We start from the raw sequence: 26,161 nt of genomic DNA, 5'->3' as shown, positions 1-26,161 counted from the left end.
CTTCCCTCTTATACTTAGCTCATATTGGAATCAAGGAGAAACTGGCCTTCCATCTTTTGTGCTTGTATCTCCGTATCCTGGATCTTGCTGTCTATTTCCAGATTGGAAAAAAGGCAAGCTTTATTTCTATAATGGATTGAAATACAATTAGTTGAGACTTACATTTTAATGGGTTAACAAAGAGTTAAGAAAGGATGTGGATCTGCCTCCACTTTGCAAAGTGGCGATTAAACAACAAACCAAACTAAAGAGAGATGTTACATTAATTTTTTTATTGCTATGAGCTCCCCAATACAACAAACAGTATCAGTAGTGTACACTTTAATGAAAGAAAAATAGCGTGGTAGAAAAGGAAGCAAAAAAGGTACAAGGAGTATCTACATCCATATTGTATATATGTGAAAGGTAAAGATAGAGAGAAAGAAAATTTGACTTTCTGGGGAATTCCAGGGGAATAAACACACATCCTATTCATCTGTTCGACGCTTAGGGATTGTCTGCTATACAATCTATTTAACACTAACTTCTTTTGACCTTCAAAAGCCTTGCATAAAGGTAGCAGCAATTCTTTAGAGGCATCAAGTCAATACTTCCATGGGTTAGATTACAAACGTCATAATGCAAGACAGATCTTACATAGTGTGAACTATGCTATTAGGTTGGGGAGGTGGGTGTAATTTATTTACATTCTAGTTGACAATAAAGTCTCCTGACACGGATTTGCATTCTGACTTCACCTCAATGATTCTACAAAATTACCTGATATGTTTATTTGTCCATTTCCCAAATATCATCCATGGAGTCCTAATCTATTTCATAGTGCTAAAAATTCACTGTTTTATTAAACAGTTTCCTCAACAGGACTTTTTTGTAGAAATAAAAATTGCACGTCAAGCTTCAGTAAACTATTTTAAAAGCTAAAGATGCTTGTAATAAAAAAGTCACAATATTTTTTTCCAAAATAATTAGCCCAACAATTTGTCTACAGTAGTTTAGTTAGCTTAAATTTCTGTTCTATTCATATGACACAGCATGTACAGGTGTTTATTACATCTCTGTATTTTATCTTAGCAAAAAAAGTCATTGCTATTAGTGTAAATATTTAGTACATAAAATACTATCAAGAATTTTATTTTTAATAAATATCTTTAGTTCTTGATCCTATATACAAGTACTTTACAGCAACACAGGAGAGAGCATGACTGGGTTAACTGAACAAAATGGCTGTTGACATAAATTACTAGTAAACTATTGCAGTCAGATGCATTGTGGTTGTGAGGATTTCAAAGTGAACCATGCTGAAAAATAAATATCTCTCTCACCTTTAAATCAATGTTTTAAACAGGAAAAAAACTCCATTTTAGGTCTTACAGCTACTTCTGGTTAGTGCCTCCTTTAGCTTTGTGATATTTTTTCAGCTTCAGGAAAAACAAAAAGATCATCCAGAAAACCCAGCTCATTTTTGTTTTGTGAACACTATAGTACTGTTTGGTGATACACAGTTCCTTTCCTGCACTCATTTGTCCTTTTAAGACAAAAGAAAATTAAGAAAAGGCACTGATTGTTTTGTATCTAAGGAATGTCTGACAGGTACAGGCGAGCAGGGTTTGTGTATTTTCACAGGCACTTGTTATCATTTTCTGATACCTCTGACTAAAATTGTGAAGATGCTAAACCTACTTGTAATTAACAGGTGCCAATGAGTAGGCTCAAACCTGTAAGTCTGCACTTTTTTCCTTTTCGAAAATGAAGCATCACATTGTTGATATTAAAAAAAAAATCTTTTTAATGTCAGTAGCTGTAAGTCCATCTAAAACAGAACTCCTCCTCTTATGACAATGCTGCTTTGAAAATCAACTCATGAAATGTAAATAAGGCAGTATGCAATGGCAGGCACCTAGTAATTGTCCAGAAACGTAACATAGGTAAACAACAGTCTGACAACACAAAACTCTTAAAAATAATACTGATTTTCTGCAATATACAGTATTTACACAACAGCTGCAAATTTGCTCGTACAATATCCATTTATATAGATAAATTAGCAATACAAGTCTTATGGATTCTGTTGTTCCATTGCAAAAAACTTTTTTCAAAAAGTGTAAACTTTGATACCTCTTGTGGTAGTGGGTTTCCTCTCCTCTCCCTTTACACATGATCTTTTTTAAAACAACAACTAGCTAATGAACACCCATAGGCTCTGGCCATGTCTCCTGTACTAAAGCATGACCGATACACCCAGTAACTTCCTGTCATCGTTGTGGTGCTAATCTATGGCGCTTTCCTCCAATGCATTCAAGCTAATCGGATAATGAAATGTGTGGAGACGGAGGATGGAAGCAACTAGAAAGTGAACCAGCACTTTTAGTTCTTTTCATTTACAACTAAAAAGAGTTGATCTGCAGAGAGCTCTGCTTTTGGAAAGCAGCATGCACCATGGTGTCCAGAACAACAACAATAAAACAAACAAACCAACAAAAACAAAACAAAAATATAACTCCCCTCATCCCCCTTTCTAGTATTGTTTCTTTCTTGCATTAACTTTCATCTTTCCAAAGTGGGTGGCCTCAAAAGGCGTTTCTTGTCAACAGGCTTTTCGTTTTTCCTTGAGGTTCTAGATGGAGGCAGAGTACCTACGGAAGTGTTGCTATCTGCTACCCCAGGAACAACAGCTGCCAAAGCTGAGGCATTATAGGAACCCAGATTGCCAATCTTGATAGGTGGCTGATATGGTGTTGCAATTAACTTGGAAGTCTTACTTCCTGCTTGGTTTACTCTCCTCTGGGGTGATTCAACACCTTTGGGCTTACTGTATGATGGTGAAATATGTATATCAATGTCCTCTTCCAGAAATGGCATTCTCCCCAAAGAGCTTCTTTTTTCAGGTGTGAATTCTGAGTGATGAGGTACTAAAGATGTTGGCATCATCAGAGTCCTAGGCAGGTCACTAGCATCAAACATCACTTCCTCTTCAATTCCAGCAGCTTCTGTAAGGTAAGGAGGTGGAAGGGTGCTACTGCGCTTGCTGCAGGAATCACAGCACAGTTTGTTATAGCCAGGGATAGAGCAATAACGTGCAAGTACTTCCATTTGACAGAATATAGACTTGTCTCCCAGGCATGGCTCATCTGCAAAAATAAAAAGCACAAGGTGGTAGAGGAGGCTGAAGGAAAGCATGGAACTAACCAACATTTTCAAAAGTAATTCACAACTCTAGGTACCCAGCCTGAATTGCCAGAAAGGATCCTGAGCTTCAGAACAAATTCAGGAGCCATCTTCTAAAAACCAAGCCCTTTAACTGTCTCTAGTCAGGCACCTAAAAATCACTGGCTACTGCTGAAAGTGCTGACTTCCTTGAACAGGAGGGAGGAACAGATCTATTCAAGCTCAGAAAGATGTGTCCAGTGGCTGGGGAATACCAGATGCAGTACACACAGAATAATTCACTGCAAGATTTATCAGCTCTGACAAACCGTGAAAGATGTACAATCCAACACTTCAGCTATATTTGACCCTCCCCCTTCCCTTCCCATCACAAAATCTTCTCATATTTTGGCCTAAGGACAGCTGTCAACAACTCTGGTCTCAAAATGGAGCTTCCTGGAAAGAAATTAAATCACAGGCAGTATTCCTCAAAGATGACTTTTGTATGTTAAAAAAAGAAGAAGAAAATAATTACAAGTTGGCTGTTAAATAAACTACATTTCTGAGGCCTTTGGTGACCTAAACAAAACTAATGACCAGGGATCTGGGCTTTCCATTCACCATGGAAGAATGCAGTAAAACAGGGATTTTCTCTGTTTAAAGAGAGAAATACAGATTTTTCTCCTTTAAAGGAGAACAATGAGGGAAACAGCAGGTTTCCCCTTGCAATTTGTCAGAGTTCCAGCCTGCAAGGGGCTGTGGGGAGGGCAATCAGGCAGGGGGTGCCACATGCATATGCACATGGGGCTGGGGATGCTGCCCAGTCTGGCAGTACATGGGGCCTGGGGTGGGAATGTGTGGCCACAGGGCCTGGCTGGGCTGCAGCAGGCGGCTGGCTTCCTGCCACTGTGTGCACTCCCAGGGAGAGGCATGGGGGGGTATGTGTTCCTCAGATTTGTGCCTAGGGTGGGGGTGGATTCAGGTTGGTGCCTGTAGGCCTGGGGCTCCCCTCCCTGATGCCCTCCCACAGGACCTCTGTGGCCCAGCAGCTGGGACCCAGTGTGGCAGGGCAGCGTGGGGTGGGGCAGAGAGGCTCAGTGTCACTGTCAGGAGCCCTGCACTGCCATGGCGAGGCACTCCCTGCCCACCCAGCAGTAGTGTGGGGTTGTGCCCCCCGCTGCTGCCTGGCTAGCAGGGGGCACTTTGGTGGCACGGGGCTCCCAGTGGTGGCACTGAGCCTCCCTAACCTGCCCTGCCATGCTGGGTCCCGCTTCCTGGGCTGTGGAGACCATGGGGAGAGGGCAGCAGGGCAGGGAGCCTCAAGCCGATGGATGCCAGCCCACATCCTTCCCACTTCGCTCCCAAGGGTTCCATTTCAGCCATGCCACCCATGGGAGAGGGGGATCTGGGCTCTGTGCTCTAGCTTGCCACAGCAGCCACTGCTTCCCACGGGTGGCAGTCATGGCTCAGGCATTGCTGTGGGGCGCAAGGGGCTGCCAACCTGGGTCCCTGGCCTCATACCCCTGACAGCTGGTGGCCCCCTCCAGCAAGGCTGGTGGGGACAGGGAGCTGTGGGTGGGGAGTGAGGGGCACTGGCAGGGCCAGGGGGCTGTGAGTGGGCAGTGAGGGACACTGGCAGGGCCAGAGGACTGTGGGTCCTGAGTGAGGGGCACTGGCAGGGCCAGAAGGCTGTGGGGGGGGAATGAAGGGCATCAGCAGGGCCAGGGGGCTGTGGATTGGGAGTGAGAGGCACAGGTAGGGCCAGGGAGCTGTGAGCCCTGAGGGGCATTGGCAGGGCCAGGTGGCTGTGGGGCCAGGTGGCTGTGGGTCGGGAGTGCAGGGCACCAGCAGGGCTAGGGGCTGTGCCTTGGGAGTGAGGGGCAATGGCACGGGCAGGCTACCAGCATATTGGGGCTCCTCAGTGCCACAAAGCAGTGGTGGGGGACAGCCACAGCTGGATCCATGTCCTGGTGAGCAAAGGGGGGAGGGGGAGCTCTGATTTTCCATGATAAAAAACCCAAAATCAACCCCCCAAATTTATAGGTATTTAGAATTTATTATAGTGATTGAGGCATTCTCTCTCTCTCTCTCTCTCTCTCTCTCTCTCTCTCTATATATATATAGTGGCATTTCATTTTAATCACAAAGAGACACAGATTTTGGGGTTTGTAACCAGAAAATTAGTGATCTTTAAACACAGAAAGCCAGGATCCCTGCTGATGACCAAGGCAATACCTTTAACAAATATGTGTCTCAAATTTCCTACATACCTAGTGCATGAGATTTGATTCCTTTCTGGAAGATATATTTTGAGGCTACAAGTTGGAACACCTAATGGAATTCATCACACCAAACCAACAAGGAAAGTGGTTGCACACGGTGTCAAAACAAAAATGATTCATGGGTATCTCAGGCTATTCTGATCAAGTGTCTGCAAAGATCTACACATAAGTCTGTCACTTGGTTTTGCCTGTTTGCAGGACTGGGACTAACCTTCACACATACTAAACTGTGAGAGTTCAGGACCTCCCATAGGTGGACCACAAGCATTGTCATCAGGCTTATCATATGAATGGAGCACTGGATGAGAGCACCTGGGTCACTGGGCACAGTCCTCCACAATGACAGGCAGCTACATGAAAAAAGAGTCCAGAAGGAACTCGATCAAATCAATTTGCAAGCGGCTCAATAATCCTGACACTGATCAGAAATTGACTCTTTGATTTAAATCTTCTCCTGTCTAGGGGTAAGGAGCCAATAAGTGTAACAGTAATTAAGACTATTGTACAAGTGAAAAATTGATAGCAAATTGATTACACTACCCTCTAGTGAGTATAACAAGCTCACCCAACATTCTGAAATAAATGAACTACATGGATCATGATTACAGAACAGAGAAACATAACTGGACAGAAATTTGCAAGTCGCATTAGAATTATAGTGCAAAGCAGATAGTGTATGTAAGATATGACCCTAAAGGAATATCAATACAAGCAGGTTGAAAGCTAGAGAACCTGGATATCAGACTGCATTTTGAACTTTTAGAATTTCCCCTACAGTAAAAAATAAGGTTCAAATCCTTGAGCAGGGCACCCACAAACATGATCTTGTACATACAGAGAAATGCAGAACATTCGGGACAGAGTGTCTGTCCATACTCTGTTTCTAGCTTGCCACAGCAGGGTTGGATTTGGCTTGATGAACTGATGCTTGCCTTATTGTACAGCATCTTCCTATAGCTCAGTGTTTGCTGTACTTAAAATCATCTAGTACTTGTACTGCTCAACACTGTAATATTTCCATATGGCTTACTGCACTTTCCTTGCCACTTGTTCATTTGTTGAACAGGTGTTTCTCAATGCTTCAATGGGCATGTCTACATGTGCATTTAAGCACAACTAAATTTAATGTACATTAAGTGGCAGGGGTCTGCACATGCAGGGACTTGGCACTAAAGTTAGTGCACTAAAGTTAGTCCCTGCAGCCCTGCCATGTGCCTCTAGTGGCTGGGCACACCTGGCAGTAAAGATAGTACCAGGTTGCATCTACACATGCATTAATGCACTTTAACTAATCATGCTTAAATTTGATATCTGCATTTGCAGGTATCAAATTTAAGGCACAATTAGCCTAATTTTGCTATTTTTAACGTGCATGAAGGGCACACATGTGTAGATGCATGCCCATAATGTGCATTAAATTAGGCTAACGCACAATAACGCATCTTGTGTAGTTGTGCCCAGTGTATGCTCTTTTCTACTCTATCTAAACTATCAGTCCAGGAATTTATAAACGTCCCAGTGATGATGGTACTTCAGGGTAAGCACAAACTGTCTGCGTGCTTGGATATGCTGGTGATGGACCTGGTGATGGGTTCAAACAAGCACTTAAATAAAAACAGAGGGAGCACTTAACTTGGAATGAAATTAACTCCCAATGCAAGGTGCTAATGCTAGGCCTTAGGATCAAGTCCCTGTTTCTGGTGATGTAAGCAGTGACTAAGCTTGGTGCTAGAGTGCTACATGGTAGGGGTATTTAATTTGAGAGGGGAACAAAGCTTTTGTACAGCACTCTTGCCAGGTGTGTGCTGTCTCAGACACAAATTATACCAGTCAGGAGGCAGTGTTGGAGTGGAAGGTCAGCAGTTTATTACAGTTGGCTCTGAAGATTGTTTTAGTCTGCGATAGCCAACAACAACAAACATGAGTAAATGTAAGCTGTTTTACCTCATAAATATTTTCTGTCTCCTTGTTGACACTGTATTTAGACCCAGTATCTACACCTTTGTTCCAGGCGGGCACAACCCTTAACCCGACCACAACACCTGCCAGTTGATAATAGGCGAATTTACTGATACAGAGTAAGAACAAAAAAAAGCAACAATACAAACAATCAAACAATTCTATATCTACCAATCGTAGGGCTATCATCAGAGTCAAAATACATCTGGTTAGGATGCAGGCTCGACTCTGAGGCTCTCTCTCTTAGGTGTCAGCAGTTTGGAGGTGGGATGCCCAGGCCCACTGCTACCCTCCAGTGGGGTGCATGAGATGGGCTACTAGTATGCCCTTGGTCCATGGTGGCCTTGGGGACCCTTCCTGGGGGACAGGGATGGGGATCCCTCTCAGAGAGCAAAACAGGGAGGGATGGGACAAAGGGAGGGTTGAGAAAGAACTGGGAGGGATGGGAGGAACAAGAAGGACCCTTTGTTACTCTCAAGTCTCTGCTTGTGTATTCTCCTTCCCCCTTGATGACTCCTGATGACTTTTCATCCGTGGCTATCTCTGGTTGGTTGTCTCTGTGGTCACACATCCACGTAGCCTTCCAGGCCTTCTCCTAATTTGGTTTGTTCCCCCAAAACTGGGACTTAGGCCCCCCTGCTCTCTGAGGCCTTGTTGCTGGGGTCACTTATCTCATGTTATGGGACAGTATGGTACATACTTCCTTTGTTTCCCAGGCTATTTCCTAGACTATGTGTCCTTGTTGTGTTAGACAATGCATCTGCGTTGAAGGCTGTAATCCCGTGTCATGGCATGTCCCCCTTCATTTTCAGGCTGTGTCCATTTGTTGGCCTTGTTGTGCTAGACAGCCCATCTACTTTCAGGGCCATGAGAAGCTGTGTGCGCGTCTCCCAAGCTCTTTAGAAATCCATTTAACCCCTGCTATCCATTTTGACCCCTTATAATGCATATATTTATACCTATAAGCCAATTCCTAAAAAAAACAGGCCTTTAAATACCATTTTTAAGCCATCATATCCCATCTTTGAAGATATATTTTCACACTATACTGGAGCATAATTACTGGCATCATCTGGAATGTTCATGAGATTTTTGGGGAGGAGCTCTAGCAGTCACCCTGGGAAAAGTATGATGGCATTTATGATCATGGGCTCCAGCTGGCTGGACACCGCGATGAGCCCTTAACCATTGTTCACATGTTGCCCATACCCCCTCTAACTTGGTCTCTTGCCTCAGCATTCCCTAGCCTGGCAACTGAATTTTAGCCAGTTAGGTTTAAATAGGCCTCACATACTGGGACAGGGGAATGTATGGCCTGAGATGCCTACCCAACTTTTTACACAGCATTTCAGGTAACATGTTGCTTTGCAGTCAGTATTTTATCTCATTGTCAAGCTGACTATTCAGATCAGAAAAAATACTTTTTGGTCAGAATTTCTGAGGACTAGATATGTCCTTGGCAACTTTACCCTTCTTGTATACAGGGAAATGCTTTCTTGCTGTTTCAACTGGATGCTTGGTGCCATTGTAGCACTGCTAGTGCCCCTCCATCCTGTAAAAGGCTGGAGAAATGCCAAAAGTTAGGACTTTTCCAACCCACCATGGAAACCAGGCATACTGTCTGCACAGGAAGGCCCTGGCCTTCCTCCCTATTTCATCATTTCACTCTGTGTTCCTAATTTCTGCACAAATTCTAGGAATTAATAAAACTATGTTACATTACTATTTTTACTATACAACCTAAAATACATATTTAACACAAAGAAAAGAAAAAAAAAGAAAAGAAAAGAAAAGAAAATGCTGACAAAACAAACAATTAATTTAGCCTTCTTGATCTTTGGCATGGCTGAACTCTGCGAGGTCATGGAGGTGATTCTCTGCATGATGCACTATTTTTGTAGACACTCTGCAGTTATTTTATAGCCTATCAAGAAGTTTTGTTTTGCATTTTATAGTCCAGTAACATACCCTGTCTCTTTCTGTGCCACCTTCTGCCTTTATTTTCTGGTGCACACAGGATCCTAGAGTATCTGTCTCACATTCCTCTAACTGTCTCTGATCTCTCTGAAGCTGCACTGTCTGCATAACATACTGCCTTGCCATAACCTGCACTTGTAATCTACACTTACAAACTCCACAGAAAACACACAACTGCTCTTGCAAACCATTCAAGGACCCTAGAGTCAAAGGACCCTGTTCATTCACACAGCCTTTCCAGAAGACGGATGACTTTCTCTGTTCTCTAGCTTCCTATTGCAAACACAACAGGAGGTTCTTAATCCTAAGTGGACGACAACATGTAACATGTACACTACTTTGCCTCACCCAGACAAACAAAGTCTCCTGATCAGCAGTAACAAACATCATCTCCTGCTCAACACTTACAACCCTAGTTACAATTACCATACAGCTGTACCTTACTACAAATCTCAGCTAACCCCTCTAGAACAGATCACTCTGCATCAACAAATTCCCTGATCGGTCAGGTTACTGCCCTTGTGTCTCAGCAGAGTCGCCAATTGTTAACACAGGCAGAAGGACCAATTACTTAAGCTAAGAGCTAAGATGTTTAAAAGGAAATCAGTAAAGAGTGAAGCAGATGTAAAAAATCCCCTGCCATATATACAGGATGTGAGCCTTTTAAAGCAGATGCTGCAGCAGTTTGGGCATAGCCCATGAACTAAGCAGGCAGCAGCAGATGCTTGCACCATTGCAGATTTAGAAGATAAACTTAAAAACTATATGCAGATATATGATATACCACCACACTCCACAAAGAAGGAAGCTGCCGCTATGTAGCTTTTATGGGAAGCTACTAAAAATCTTTACTTCCGTCTAACTGTCAGGAGGCACTCGTGTTGCGAGACGCACAGCTCACACAGACGACATGTGAATTAGACACCCTAAAAATAGCAGCACGGGGTACACACTCACAGCTACAAACCCTTCATGATGTTTTAGGATAAACCATGTTGGACAATAAAAATCTTAAGACAGTAGCTGAAGAAAAGGCAAAACTAGAACAAGAGGTCTAATTCCTACAAGGAATGATAAAGAAACTAACACTAGAGCAAGGACAGGCATCAGCAAATCACACTTGGTGCAAGTCCATAATCAAGCATCTGAGGCACAAATTGGGATTTGCAAACAGACAAGTCGCTGCTGTCATCACTGGGGAGGTCCCAAAAGATACCCCAGATTTGGAACCAGAATTATTAAATAAAAATTGGGATGTGGATGTGTGCAATAATTACCTGCCCGCAGTGGATGCCATAAAAAGGCAATAAACCACTGAAACTAGAGAACCTGCGTCCAGTGGACAGGCAGAAGGACCAATTACTGGTTCCCAAACTACCACCGCTATTATTCCTTTGACAGTTACAGATTTAAGGGCATTAGCAACATTTTTAGGGCCCCTATCCAGAGCAACCTTCAATAAGTGGATAGTGCAAGCATGCCAGATGGCCCTTAAACACCCACGCATGATTCACAATATAAACCCAGAGATTTCAAACAGGAATCTATAGTGAGAAAGCATTTGGACCTCCTGTGGCTTCAGTTTTTTGCACACAAAGGAATTGCTTTATTATTTATCCATAGTCAAACAACCAATGAAAGGTAAGAGATGGCATTTTTCAAAGGCCGTCTGTCTTAAGTCTAAAAAGGTTGAGAATGGCTGGCTTAGAGTATGGCCATGGAGAGACTATCACTGCAGTTCCAGGGTTAGCAGGTGTGAGAAGGAGCAGGTGGGTGGGGCATGCTTCAAAAAATCTTTTGGGGGAAATGGTACAAACATCCATAGCATCCTGATTTTCCAGAGTTCTGAGCACCTGTGCCACCTCCTGATGTTAGCAGGTGATGAACGCTCAATACCCTGGGGAAAAAAAACTGGCCATACATACATGTTTATGGAGGCTAGACACAGACTTTAGACACCCGTTACACATGCAAGGGCAGTGCATGCTGCTGAAAAGTGGAGCCAGGCCACACAAAGCCGTGCTGCAGGTGTCAGTCAGGCTCCACCAGCAGGATCATCACTGCTGCAGCCCCAGGAGGCCCCCAGAATCCCAAACAAGGCTGCTGGTGCTGGGCCAGCACAGTGCTGGCCCCAGACTCACCCACAGCCCCCAGAGTAACTTGCCACATGCCAAAATGTGCATGGCACAGGCGCTCCCCAGGGACAAGTAGCTGCGGTGCAAGGTGTGCCGCTGCTACTTGTCCACAGGAAACCAAATGTCTGCGCTTATCTGGACGCAGTCTAAGTGTGTTCTTTTGCTCTGTGATTCAGCAGTTATGTCACTGATGTGCAGAACTAAAAGCTGGTTTGACAGATCTTTCAAATGAAATAAAAATTTAGGTCAGAAGTGAAGGGTGCAATCTGCAGAATGAAGCTTGAAAGGTACTGGTTATTTACCACTTTGCAGCACCACAATGCCTAGGATGGGCCTAAGCTTGGTATCCAAAATATTATTAATGTGTACTCTCAATAGACGCAGCTTTATTTACATGGCACAATGCAGATGTATTAGTGGTGCACAGATAAAAGATTTTCTTGGCCGATACCAATAGCCAATTATTAACCAGCCGTATCGGCTGATACTGATCTGACAGCCAATTAGATTACATGTGATGCCAGAGGCTGCTGGAGTGTGGCAAAAAAAGGCTTATGTCAGTACTTTAAAATGTACTGACATAAATAAACCTCTTTTTTGGCGCATTCCAGCAGCCTCCTATGTCAAATGTATGGGGGGGAGTGAGGGGCATCAGCAGGACAGGGGGCAGGGGCGGGGGGGGGCGTTCATTTTAACCATGGATTTGGGGGTTTTTACCAGAAAATTTGCAATATTTTATCAAGGGAAACCAGGATCCCCATTTATGACACCCTAGCTCTTGCCACCTCCCCACATATAGCTGTCACCATGGTATTTAGGCATCACAAAATTGCAACAGAAACTGACACTCTCATGGCCTCATTGCAGCTATATCAGACACTCACTTACCATTGCAGGGAGCAAGTTTACAAACCCTCGTTGACTCAGGTTTTTCTCCATTACACTGGTCACCAGCCCGACATATGATCTGCCTGGTTTCAGTTCCTTCCCCACAGGTCACAGAGCACTACAGGACAGACAAGGTGTTTTACTGTGATGGTCTGGGTTCACAGCAATGTGTGACATGTTGCACATACTGTTACAAAGCCTTTGGAGTCAAAAATAACCCAGTTTTGCTGACTTTCGATGCATGCTGCAAATTCCATCCTTTTATTTGCTTTTTGGGGAGGCTGAGTTTGCCTGAGGGATAGTCCTGAAGAGCAGGCCTTTCTCTTCAGTACTTCCAATATTTCTTGTTGATTCAGTGCATGGATTTTGCTATGTACTGGGCTATTTACTGCTGCCCCAGAAACAGAAAGGGTCATATTAAGATTCTTGGAGAGGATGGATACTGCTGCTCTGATTTGACCTTTCTTTGGGGGTAATAGTTTGCCCCAACCCATTACCTGGTTCAGCTTGCTTCCTTTTCAGTGCTGGGTACTGCACTGCAGATGGGGGTGGGAGGAGAGAGAGAGCTCCCACAACTTACTGGTACCTAATGGAGGAGCAGCAGACCCCATAAAGGTTGCTTTATGCATCTATGGCCCCCTCTACATATGCAGATAAAGGAATGATTGCACTTAATGCATGATCCCCACAATCGTGCATCCTGCCATGCCATAGTGCATGGCAGGTTGCACAATTGTGGGATCACGCTTTGGATCCAATCGCGCTTTACTGCCAGTGCAGGGACAGCCCAATCCTGGCCTCCTCCTACACTGGCAAGAAGCAGGCCACCATGCCTGGGAGCCCTCTTTGCTGAGGGGGCTCCCAGCCACAGGGGCCATGAAAAACTGGGACTGAGAGTCCTGTACCTGATGGGGCTCTTGGTCACAGCTACGTAGGTTTCATGCACCCCCAAGCTTCGTGGATTGTGGCAGCCATGATCCCCAGGGTTGGGGGATTTCAGGCTGGGCATAGTGCACTCTATGGCTAGGAGCCCTGTCAGCTGACAGGGCACCCAGCCTCAGAGAAGAAACTGCTACATGTGCAAATTAAAGCTTGACAGCAACCAGCTATAAAGTTAGTACACATTTTCAAGGTCTAATATTATAGCTGGTTGGAGCTTTTTATTGTGACAGCTACTTTGCATGTATAGCTCATCTAAAGGGAATTGTGCAATTAACCAGTTAATTGTGTGATACCCGTAATGTGTAGAGTGGGCCTATGATAAATGGTCTCCATTAACTGTGGTGTCTGAGCTCCTCACAATTTTTTGAATGTATTGATTCTCATAACATCGCTAATATTCCCATTTTACAGATGGAAATTGACATCTCAAATTTTTTACATTTTTGCATTAATTTCTGGAGAAATTTGAAGAGCCCTTTCCTCTTCCTGGACTAGAAATGTCATGACATAGTGCATCCAGGTCACTGTGATAATTTTTAAATCTTTGAAATGCTATAAGATGCAGTCAGAGACCTTTAATCCAAATACAGCATTTGCACAGATATATGGCACCAGAGCAAAATATACAACTATTTATTTATTGCTATGGAAATGTCTGTCTGCTCTAAAAGATGTAGAGACAATAACATAATTCTGCCTCCCCACCTCAGACCAGGGTCCAGCTTTCCACTGTGCAGGGCAGAGGATCCTGTTACATGGCCTGCGGCTCTCAGGGCGATCGCCACTACAGTACTTGAAATGAATAGAACGGTTTGCACCATCATGAAGAGGTTGAATACAGCGCACAGTACGGATCTGGTAACCAGAACTCCCACAGGTCTTTGTACAGTATTCCCAATCTTCTGCTACCCAGCTGCATGGTTTAAATATGAAATAGTCATACTATGGTTAGTCTCTTCATCCACAGCGCTGTCTAGTAACAAACTAAATGATTACAAATTCAGGTTAAAATAAAAACACCTGCTTTTTACAGCACTCAATAGAAAAAGCAGTGTTTTTCACCACCATTACAAATGATTCAGATCATCAAAAATCTGATGAAAGAAAAGTCATATTCAATATACACTTGTAATACAGGGCTAGGGACAGACATTACACATAAAATAGTGAAAGTGATCAGAAACTTGTTAAACTTGTAACAGAACATAAGTTCAGTGCACATAAACTAGTTTCAAAATGGCTAAAACTGGTTGAAAATAAACCTGGTTGAATGTAGCATCAGACCTAACTGATTTGGGTCAAACTGGTTTATGCAAAGTCTGTTCCAGACCCCTTCCTGGTTTAAGTTAAACCAGAGTCCCTCAGCACCCCACATGCTTTGCAGCTGGGCTGGGCTAGGCCGCGCTCTCTGCTCCAAAGAACAGGCAGGCCCCACCCCTCTTACCCCTAGCCAGAGCTCCAGGGGAGACTGAAGGCACAGCAGGGTCTGCCTGGCTTCCCTCGCTGCTTGCTGCTTAAGCAGAGATTCCCCACTCACTCCCTCCCATCTCCCATAGCCCCACGGACCGTAGGCATGTGGTACATTAGCTAATGCTGAGCGGTGTCTGTGTCTCCAATTTAACTGGGATAGACAGATAGAACAGTGTCCACTTAGGGCCTTTTGGAGCTAATTAACAAGGCAGCTGGTAATGTCCTTCCCTTCCTTCCTTGGAAAAAGCTGTTTAAGAAGAACTTGAACTAATGTGAGAGTCTTTGTTTTGCTGATGGGCTGATAACACTGGTTTTATCAGCCCCCCTACTGGTTTGCAGCCCTGTCAGGTTTGCAGACAGATTTTCAGACAGGGAGAGGCAGATTGAAAAGCTTAGTATCATCAACAGATGTATGCACTGCACATCCCCTCTTTGCCTCAGTGTGTTAGCCTGGGGCTAGGGACTGGCAACACTCCTGCCCCTTGAGTAGCGAGCAGGGGAAAGTGTGAGATGGTGCAGGCAGGGTTGGGGTTTAAACCCCTCCCTAAGCAGAGCACCCTGCCCAGGCCTGGCCGCGCCCCTCCCCAGCTCAGCACTTCAAGGGAAGAGAGGGCTGCTCTAGTGCCCCCTGGCTTCTAGCCTGAACCACTGCAGGTATGTGCCTGCACTTCTGGAATGAAAAGGGAATGTCTATCCACCTCCAAATAGGTTTCTGCTTTGCAGGTTAGACTAACGTGCAAAGAACGAATCAATTCAGGCTTAGCCTTTTTAAATGTCTGTCCCTATCCCATGAGTGAAATTCATGGTAGGTTTTGGGGCACTGCCCAGATACTTCCAACAAAATTTAATGGAGAATGGTTTTTTTAAAGTAACCTTTAATAATCCTCTGCATGATTCCATGTGATATCTGCAGCTTTCTTTTAGCTACTAGTTCATTTTAAGTTGGTTTCATCCCAGGTAAGTTCTGTGGGACCTTCCCAAAAGGTCTAACCAAGCGTGTATGCCTGCAGCTTGTGCAGATGTAATCCTATCTAGTTTTAAATGAGTTAACTCCTGTATCAACAGAAATGAAGCCACAATGGGCCAGACATGGGGCAGGCTTCCAACTCAAATGTGGATCCATCTTTCAGTCAGGTTTGCATGGACTTCCATGTCACCATCTTCACACAATTAGAAATATACAAGCTTGCCTGCCTAAGTGACCTTGGATAGGTTTACATGACCTGCAGTCATAGAAGTATCTGCAGTTTATGCCTATTTAGAAACTGTTTCAGGGATACAGTTTACGCCTATTTAGAAACTGTGTTTTCTTTTACTAGGATTGTTTTGTTTTGAGTATTTGTGAAATAAACTAGTAGCCCCTATGATATTCACCCACAGTCAGAGGAGCAGCACAAGATCAGCACAAGGAGGACCTAGGACCACAAGCTAGAGATGAATCAACAATGCCAACAATGAGCCAACAGCGTGCTGTTGTTGTAAAAGAGCTGGCAGCATACTGGGTTGTATTAACAGGAATGCCACTTGCAAATCAAGGGAAGTGATTCTTCCACTCTATTCAGCACTGTTGAGACCTCACCTGGAGGACTATGTTTAGTTTTGTGCCCCACAGTTCAAGAAAATGAAAAAAAAAATGATTACACAGGGCTTTCTTCATAAGTTTTTTTCTAGACTAAAAATCTGAAAAAGAGAAAAGTGCAGGTAAGGGCTCAAGGGAAGGGATTTGATAATGGTCTTCAGATACCTAAAAGGAGATTATAAAGAGGATGAAGACAGAACTTTCTTGGTAGCTGTAGGGGACAGGACTCAGGGCAATGGCCTCAAGATACAGCAGAGGAAACTTTGGCTGGAGATTATGAAGATTATGAGGATGATTATGTGGATGGTCAAGCACTGGAACAGGTTGCCTACAGAAACTGTGGATTCTCCATCTCTGGAAATTTTCAAGAGCAGGTTAGATACTTAGCTGGGATGGTGTACTCAGGGATATTCATGGGGTCTGGAATAGAAGACCTCATGAGGTCCCTTCCACCCCTAGTTTCCTAAGATCCTCTGCACTACACAAATCCACTTTATTCCAGCGGGCTTAAGGCTGACCCTTTAACAAGAGTGAATATTATCCAGAATAAGAAAGCACTTTACTACTATCATGCCTTAACCCTGAACTGAATGGAGCATCGCTGTGTAGGACAGGAGAGAAGGAAAATGCACAGTCCCTGCTCTCACAGCCTTTAGCCTCTGTATGGAGAGTCCTAATGCTGGTGACTATTAGTACCTGCTATGCTTTTGGGATGAAAGCTGGTGTCCAGTAAGAATGAGGCCATCAACTTTTCTTATATTGATGGCAAACATGCCAGGAGGTCGGAACAACATTCTGCACCTACTCAGCAGCCCATAACTCAGACATGTGGCTCCCAACTCTATTAAATATGGTAATTTCCTAATGCTGCCATACTTACAGTGGCTGGGTACATTCCTGAAGATTGCACATTCTACGAATAGGCTTTGGCTTTTTGCTGGCTTCACAGAAGCTGCGATGGACCATTTTGTTATCACTTTTCCTCCGGCACCCGTATTTTGTATATTGGAAACCTTGAAAATATTTCAGAAAATCACTTCGTGCAAAGTTCCATTGAAAAAGATTCCAGGTCTTCTAAGACACTTTTTGTTTAAAGATATTTTTCTCCCTATTTAATGATTCTACATGTGAAAGGCATTTACATTCTCTTTAAATACTAATGCTGTATATTACAATATCAATCACAAAATGATTCGGGGATACAAAGTTCAAAATAACTGAACAGTATAGACTGAGATATACTAGTAAACTTATGGATGAATTCCATTAAAATCAGGGTACTGTCATAGATTTATGGTCTCTAGAAGGACCATGCTGATCTTTTACATCATGCAAACCACAGAATTTTTCCAGGGGATTATAAAGGTGCAGAAAGGAGAAATAATTTACCCAAGATCATATGTCAGGTTGGTGGCTGCAGTAGTAATAGAACCCATTTCCTAGTTCTCAGTCTAGTTCTCTCCATGCAGGACAGCACTGACTACTCTTTCACTGTCTGTAGTGAAATACTTTGCCATTTATAAACATATAGACAGTTGGCCATGTCAGTCTAAAGTCATACCTTACAGGCTGTTTCAGAAGAATGAGTTTTTGTAAGCAACAACCTACTTTGTTAGACTGTTGCCTGTGAAAGCTCATTCCTCTCTGACCTAGTTAGTGTCTAAGGTGCCACACTGCCCTACCTTGTGTCAGCCATTTTTGGTATTTCCTGTTCTAAGTATTAGGAGTATTGCAAATACCCTGACTGAAGTCAATACAGCAAAGAAATAAATGTCATGATCTATAGTTCCTAAACTGATCATGTGTGCCACAGGTTTGGGGTTTAGATACCTTAAAAGTATGTAATTTTCTCCAGGTAGTGAAACACTTTCTGACAAATCAGAAAGTTAAGCTATACCAACCTATGTATTACAAAACTGAGGTATTCAAAATTACTTGTCACTCTTGGAAATGTAGGCCCCCCCCCAGTGACCAGTAAGCGACTTGGGCAGGTCCCCCCTGTGGCCAAACTCACCAACCAGGGGGGAGGAGGGGAGGAAAGTCCCCTGCGACTGATCGCAAAGCAGCTGTGGCGCTCCCCAGCTGGTGCTCGCAAGGGAGGCACCGGCGCTCCTGCCTGCCCCCCTTGCCCATTGCCTAAGCAGTGAGCGCAGCTTCTCAGGGGATGCATGTGCACCCCCTAGGCATCGCCACTGGGCCCAAATAGTCAAAGATTTAAAAAGCAGCCAGTGTTATGCATCTTGTATGCTTTTTCATATTTTGTTATTTCCCATTAATCACTAGATATTGTTCCATTGCCTGTTTACCTCCACCACAGGGTTTGGAGCACTGAGACCAGCTCTTCAGTGCCCACTCGAAAGTATCTATCTCCTCCTGAAGTACATTGTTACTGTTGATCATTGGTACTGAATCCTCATGAATGATGTATTTATAAGTCAGACTAGACCTTGTGTCGTTCTCTTGAGGAATGATCTATTGAAGATAAAACATTAAAAAAGGCATGACACCAGAGCACATATTTATTCTTTCCAATGTTAGCAAATCAGCACCTGGAAATGTAGAGTTTCTTAGATTAACACAAGCTGTGCTCACTGATCAAAAACATCATTGATCTTTCTCATTTATATTTAGTAAAATCAGTAAGATTGACACAAGAAAAATATTTCACTAACAGCCCAAAATGAGATCTCTAACACAGGAGCAAATCTGGAACCTTTCTAGCTTTGGATTTTAGGCTGGATTATTCTGTGTAGTTTGGCTATGCCTTGTGGCCAAACTCATACACCGTTCTGGAGGAAAGGGTTCGTCTCAAACATGGTTCTAACAAAGAGCCCTGATGAGGATGCAGTGGCCCATGATACTCATGGAAACTGTATCACACCTGTAGTTAGCATGATACTGCTGCATGAATAGGAAAGTGTTTATGATATTTTGGAATAGATACTGAACTTTGGACACCAAAGCAAAATTATTCTCCAAACTTGTTCCTCTTCTAGTTTGTATGGACAGAGCATAAGGCCATCAGACAGTTCTTACACATGCAATGTCTACTGGGGGGAAAAAAAGGCGTGGTGATATTTTAATCCAGTGCAAGCAACACTGATCACACACATGACTTTACATAACCTACCAATACAATGACAGCATCATGCAAGGGCCCATCAGTATGAAGTGTTTCTATGTCATCCTCTATGTTGTATTCCCACTCCACACCAAGATCGATGAAGGATCGTGACTTGGCTTCCTCTCCTTTGCCGTTCAGAATATAGTGTCCTGTAGCCTGGTTCTTAATAGCTAAAGAGAGGAAAAACAGTGGCAGTTGTGCCTCTTGTTTTAAGAGGGAGTCTGTCTTCTATTCTGATTTTTTTTGTAAACTCACAACAAAACTAAATGACTGAATTCACATCACTATATGTACGGCAGACTCTCAGCACGATGTATTTATTAGATCTATGATGTCACCCTTTATTGAACAGTTATGCTGTCAGGTAACTTTTGACCCCAAACAGTATTGTACAAATTTAAGTATTTCAGTATTGTACAAATAAGCTTTAACAAACCCTTAAACCAAAAGAAATGGTCCCATATTTTGAAACAGATTCTGAGTTATTTTTTGGCAACAAATGAAACTTTCACTACAGTGTTTGCAACCTAGACACAGCAGCATTGTGTAAAGCTCTGACCCAAAACCCACTGAAGTCAATGAAGTCTCCCTTTCACCTCACTCAGTTTTGGATCACAGGTCTTAATGTATTAGGAAGGGGCCTATGACTCAGTGAAAAATGAAACTGGTAGTCTTTTTCACTGTCCACTGCCCAGACCAGTCATGACATCAGAGCGTGTATTGAAGATGGCCATCCTCCATGTGGCACAGCGGTCCCTCAAGGGCCCAGCGTGCCTCAAAGGCGGGCACTGCCCGCCAGAGCACAGCATGCTCAAACTCCAATGAGAGGCGTGCCTGCACCAGGAGCCCGAAAATTTGCAGGGCATTGTCTGAGTTGGTCCCGGCAAGCCAGTTCTGGCAGCTCTTGAGGATGGCCATCTTGGCCCGACCCAGTAGAAAATTGGCCAGGCAGACGGCGCCCCGCTTGGCCGCCCAGTATGGGTAGGAGCACGCGTAGGTCTTCTCCGAGAGGCTCCTGCCCAGTGCCCGCAGCAGCAGCTTGAGGGTGACAAAGAGCGGCCACAGGCAGGGACAGTCGAGGAAGGTGTGAAAGAGGTCTCCCTCAATGACCCCCAGGCAGAAGGGGCAGGCCATCGAGGTGGCTGGGTCAAAGTGTAGGATGCCACGCAGCAACCGCCACTGCAGGTCACCAGTCTTCTTGGTGGTTGGCTTTTTTCCCTCCCCAGGAAGGAAGGAAGGAAAGAAAGAAAGTTGTGTCTGCCAATGTGATCAAAGTTCCATGTCTGGTAACTTATATGGAGTTCACTTTACCCCCTCAGTCTCTGACCCATGCAGGCACAGCCTATAATCTCACTCTTGGGCTTCTTGACATATATTTTCTGTTCAATATAGTAATGATAGTTTTCAGTAGTTCATACTGTGGTGTTTGATTATCTGGAAAAACTGATTAACAAGAATGATGCTGACACTAATTATTCTAGATAATCGATACTCTCCTGTATACTGGCTAATCGTCATCAACTCATGACTCTAGAAAATTCAGACAAGAAGCAAACATATTTACTAAATTTGTGTTGTAGGACTCAGTTCTGTGAATGCAGTAACAAATGCAAAAAGAAAGATCAGCAAAGTCTGTAGCAGGTTACAGTCTTCCAGCACAAGGATTCCATTTAGTTTGGTTGTTATTTTATTTCTCAGGTTCTTTGATGCATGGCTTATTGATTCAAATTAACCCTCATGCATACAGCCAAACCTGAGGAAACAGAAAAAAAACTTACCAAGAATGTGAGGAGAAGCCTCGTCTTCTTGGATAAACACATGTCTAGCACCATGAGGGATATCAAACATCTTAAGGTACCCTTTGGCATGTGTAGTGGTCATTGGAGAAAGCAAAGGAAGAAACAAAAAGCAATAGCTATGGTTAGTAAAGCACTACATTATCCATCTCCTACTTGCAGAATAGGGCATCCATAAACCTAGAAACAGTTTCACCAAGAAACTGAACAGATAGGTTTGTAACACATTCCATTACATTTTTTTCACTTTTTTCTCCTTTTGGGGGAAAAAAGAGAAACTCATTACAAACCTATTACCCAATTACTTGTTATATTGACTGAAAGCTATACAATTAACAATTCAGGCAAAAATATATGTTTCCTGTGTTTCTCACAATTAAAACACACAGCACTACCTGTCATCTACCTATCAGCCACAGCTGAAGACTTCAGGTTTACATAATTTATTGCAAGGGGGTCATCTCTTATTGTATATTTGCTTAACTCTCTCAAACATAACAGTATACGAAGAAATGTGGAAACAAGCCATCATAAACTACTGTCACAAATCAGTAAGGAATTATTTACATGGGAAGTTAAAACCAAATGAATTATGGTTATGAATTTAAAATGTATTGTTTAACGTACATTAACACCCTCTATGCAGTAATTGCCTACTTTTGGATTAGGGTTAATTAGCTCTCCAATACTGAGAGCAAAAAGCTCTTTCCAAAAGGACTGTTCATATTCTGAACTATTACTATTTAAATGTGAACCACAAATCAATGGTTTAGAATATCATTTTAGCAGGCAAAGTAATATTTTTTCCAACAAAGGGAAAAAAACATTTATGGAAAATTATTTCTCTACTCCTGGCCACAATAATTTTGCACCTCTCCTAATGACAATATTTTGGTCAGGACTGAAGTGAACATTTTTTAGCACATTTAAGAATGCCAGCTTTTAGCTATTTTAAAGCACAGTATTTTCATATTTCTTGGTATATTTTCATCTTGAGATAGGTATATTAAACTAATAAAATCTTAGTGCTAATATACAGCATTTTGATAAACTGTTTTATTTTAAAAAATGCTGTACTAACATGTCTCACTCTCACATCCTGCTTGTAATATGAAATCTATACATTGCAGTCCTCTTGCAGAATCAGCATAAACTGATGGGGAAAGAATTAGATTCTCCTTTCTATTAAATAACAATAAGATTGATAATTCATGTTTGATGATTCGGCTCCAACATTTCCACTGTTGAACACAGGTTTCCCTCTTCTCTTGGCTCACATGCTGTAATATATACAGCTACTTGGAAAACTGATGAAGAAAATAAAGAGATGTGTGGCTGGCATTTATTTGCATAAGCAATATTAGCTAATTTTTTTTTACTGGTCAAGTTTCAAACATATGAAACATACAGCTTTGCCTGCTCTTTTGCAGTACCTGTAAAAGAAAAGCCAGAAATTAGAACTGAAGGAAGTTCTGGGTTGTCATGGATGCCCATCTTTCTGCAAGTGGGTAAAACTTACCCAGAATATTTTTAGACTCCTTTGTTTCAGAAAGGGAAATATTGCGAGCTCCTTTGGGCAGCGTGAATGCTCCTCTCGTCTTCCCTTAAATAGAATGTCTTTAATTAGTGTTCTGGGAGCCCAGTCTTCCTGTTTCATTGACTACATTTTCAGCCAGATGCATTTTACAAATGCAAGGTACAAATTACATTGTTACATTATTTGCACAAAATGAATTTAAATCATTATTGTTAGAAATAACCGGCAAATTTTAATAGTCAATGAAAGTCAGACTGAGCATGAATGGGAAAAAAAGTCAGGTAGGCGATTTTAAGTTTGATACTTGCAGATTTCATTTTCCAGCAACTTGATTTCTTTTTGACACCTCTTGCTTAAATGTTTCCCTGTTGGAAGAGATCAATTATTCCGTTTAATTATTATATTTCCAATATTACTGTAAAGCAATAGAAGTAATGTTAGCACAGAATCATTAGCTTGGAAAGGACTGATTAAGAACTGCTCTTTCTAAATCGTCTCCTAAGGCTACTGGTCATTTTCAAATGAACTGAATTGCAGACTTTTGGAATACTGAAGTGCTACTGGTTCCAGAAATAAGCATTATTACGTATATAGCTGCAATCTGCTGTTTTCCAGCCCTGTCATAAATAAATTTCCCACCTAGGACACCACATAGAGCAGCAGCCAGGAAAAAAGGTGTAGAAACCAACAAGATTTTAAAAGATCATGTATTTTATAAGGAGCTTACAAGTGAATAACTCAGTTGGCCTGAAGAATTGGTAGCAATAATTATATTCCCAATGGGCTGTGGTAGTTAATAAATATTTTACAGTGGAATTCGTGTAGTGTTTCATTTTTATGCATTTTAACTTCTTTTTTTGCTAGGTTTAATCTGGTTTTTTATCTACTGATGGATTTTTTCAGTCATTCATGCTGTTGTACACCTAGATAGCACCTCTTGCTGATATTAATACTATATGCAGCTATGCAAGTTAAATTGCAGACACACAACTACTGACTTCTCCTTCAGCTTACTTTCTGCTTCAGCCCAAGCCCCTCTAAGATGTACAGCAAGTACCCCCTTGCATAATTGTTTTCCACAGTATGCCTGGGAGACAGATCCTTGTTCTATTTCTCTATAGTCTACATTACCATTAGCAGTATGGATAAGATTTGCCCATCAGTGAACAAGTTTTTTTTTTAAACCATAACAAACAGCTTTGAAAAGCCTGAACATGAATATGCATGCACACATACATGCATGTTACAAAATATAGTTCTAAAACTATATACTCTTCATATCATTTTGTACTCACATTTCCTTTTTTAAATCTTTAACGTGTTGTCAACTTCATATGAACGCTCATAATTTCAACCTCATTTTGATGCCTTGGTAAAAAAAGTAACCATTTGGCAAATGCTTGATATACCTCTATTTCCCTGAGTGTACAACACGTTTTCATGTATGCAGCAGGCCTCATCACTTGCTATCATTATGCTAGTCAGCAGTGCTATAAGATGGCATCCCCAGTTAAGTGCATTGAGACAATGCTGCCAGTAGACAAACACAATTGCCATTGACTACAATAGGGGGTATGCTTAAGTGCTGAGAGGTACCGTTTGACACACATTGATCAGGGGAGGGTGTTTAATATAATACTCCATCCATTATGGCAACAGTTAACTGATGAGGCTAAGATGTTAAAAGTAGTCTAGGGGATTTTAATTCATTATCATTACCATTATTTGTACCTCTCTCCCCCACCTCCCTCCCCAAAATAAGACATGCACCTTTTGTGGGGAAGTCACAACAAGGGGGGAGGAAGGGAGAGCAAGATTTTGGTTAAAAAGTGTTTGGAATCAGCTTCTTCACTCAAGACGTACACCCCAATTTTAGATTGCTATTTTTCAGGACAAAAGGGAGCATAGTATGTAAATAAATAAAGTAGTAAAGGTGAGTATGTGGCTAAATCTCCTGGGCCACTTTTAAAATCTGAACCTTGACATCTTTTCTGTTCAGCTAATAGAACCTCATGTTTCAACTACTTGTTTTTAAACATATAAAACAATTAGAATGAGAAGAGGATCCCACTGAAAAACATTTATGTCTAGCTCTCAAGCTGCAAATTTACTTAAGACACAAAAATAATTATATGATTGCTGATTGCATTTTGGTTGGGTGTTTGTTTGTTTTTTTGACCTAGGGATTTTAATTTGGGAGTTTACAACACAAAGCCAAATTAATAGACATAAAGAACAAATTCAAAGACATACATAACAAACATCAAACCTTCTACACAGAAATGTTTTCACTCGCAATTTAAAGAGAAGGATGTGGAAAACATAAGCCACCAAACAAGATGACTCCTTCAGAAGTGTTAAAATAAAATATATGCAATGCATAGTGCTATGAAAGGAGGGAAGCAGGTATAAGAGGTATAACAACAACACTGAATAAAATACAATGAATGACTAAAATAGCATTTTTCAATCCCTGACTCAGTGTTCAGAGACTGAAGAATACTATGAACGGAGGCTCTTTAAGGCCCTGCTCCTGCACGGCTGACATCAGCTGGACACAATTTTTATTGAGGCTGTGGTTTCTACAAGGGTAAAATGGACTTAGCTTATATTTACAACCCCTTTTAAGTCCCTTTATATTGCCATGGTGGTAGCAAAGAAGCCACTGTTTTAAAAAAGTAACTGGTGGGAATCGATATAAAAATTGCAGGATCAGGCCTCAATCTGATGACTAAAAATGAAAAAACAAAAGCAGACACAGGGACTTAGTCAATTCCATGTTTCATTCTGTATAAGCAAATGTGCTCTACATAATGTTGTTGGATGTCCTAGTTTAGCCAAATTTTCTTACAAGAGGTCCTTCAACAAAGAGAAAACAAATCCTTAATATTTTGTTGTTATAAAAGATATGCAAATTCTTCATTATAGATCAAACAATTTTTGTAAACAATCTTCCAACTTTGGTTAAGCACCTTCTGACCAGTCCACATTAACAATAAATACAACACAGCATTAACGATAATATGGAATATATCTTGAAGCATGAAAAGGCGAATCCTACCAAACTTTTTAGGAGTTCGAGTAAAGGTCCCTTTTACAGTTCGGCAATGCGAGTTATCTCCACCACAGACCCCACATTTATCTTCAACTTTATTGGAACCAATTTCCTTGTCACAGCCCACTTTCTGCAGACAGAAGAGTAAAAGGAAGGGGGGAAGGGTTGTTTTTTGGTCTCTTACAAATGTAACTGCAGAAGAAAAACTCATAAAAATAATTCACTGTGAAAATTTCACCCAGCCAGATGTATTTTAAGTGTCAGTTACTTGAA

The 26,161-nt window shown here is 42.1% G+C and overlaps 1 protein-coding gene across 1 annotated transcript in view; it reads right to left on the bottom strand.

Annotated features, from left to right (window-relative positions):
• Positions 1–283: 283 nt before the first annotated feature.
• Positions 284–26,161, bottom strand: part of ADAMTS3 (ADAM metallopeptidase with thrombospondin type 1 motif 3) — a 294,692-nt gene continuing 268,814 nt past the window's right edge. Inside the window, exons 16-23 of the mRNA XM_025198071.1 lie at positions 25,895–26,018; positions 21,279–21,359; positions 19,507–19,670; positions 18,683–18,848; positions 17,257–17,389; positions 14,033–14,240; positions 12,386–12,503; positions 284–3,128 (exon numbers count right to left, since the gene is read on the bottom strand). Of these exons, the coding sequence (XP_025053856.1) occupies positions 2,545–3,128; positions 12,386–12,503; positions 14,033–14,240; positions 17,257–17,389; positions 18,683–18,848; positions 19,507–19,670; positions 21,279–21,359; positions 25,895–26,018 (1,578 nt within the window). The 3' untranslated portion in view covers positions 284–2,544. The remainder of the gene's footprint in view (positions 3,129–12,385; positions 12,504–14,032; positions 14,241–17,256; positions 17,390–18,682; positions 18,849–19,506; positions 19,671–21,278; positions 21,360–25,894; positions 26,019–26,161) is intronic.

Source organism: Alligator sinensis, unplaced genomic scaffold, assembly GCF_000455745.1.
Source record: "Alligator sinensis unplaced genomic scaffold, ASM45574v1 scaffold222_1, whole genome shotgun sequence".
NCBI lineage: Eukaryota > Metazoa > Chordata > Crocodylia > Alligatoridae > Alligator > Alligator sinensis.
The sequence above is the reverse complement of the archived record's forward strand: the minus strand, read 5'-3'. Positions and strand labels throughout refer to the sequence as shown.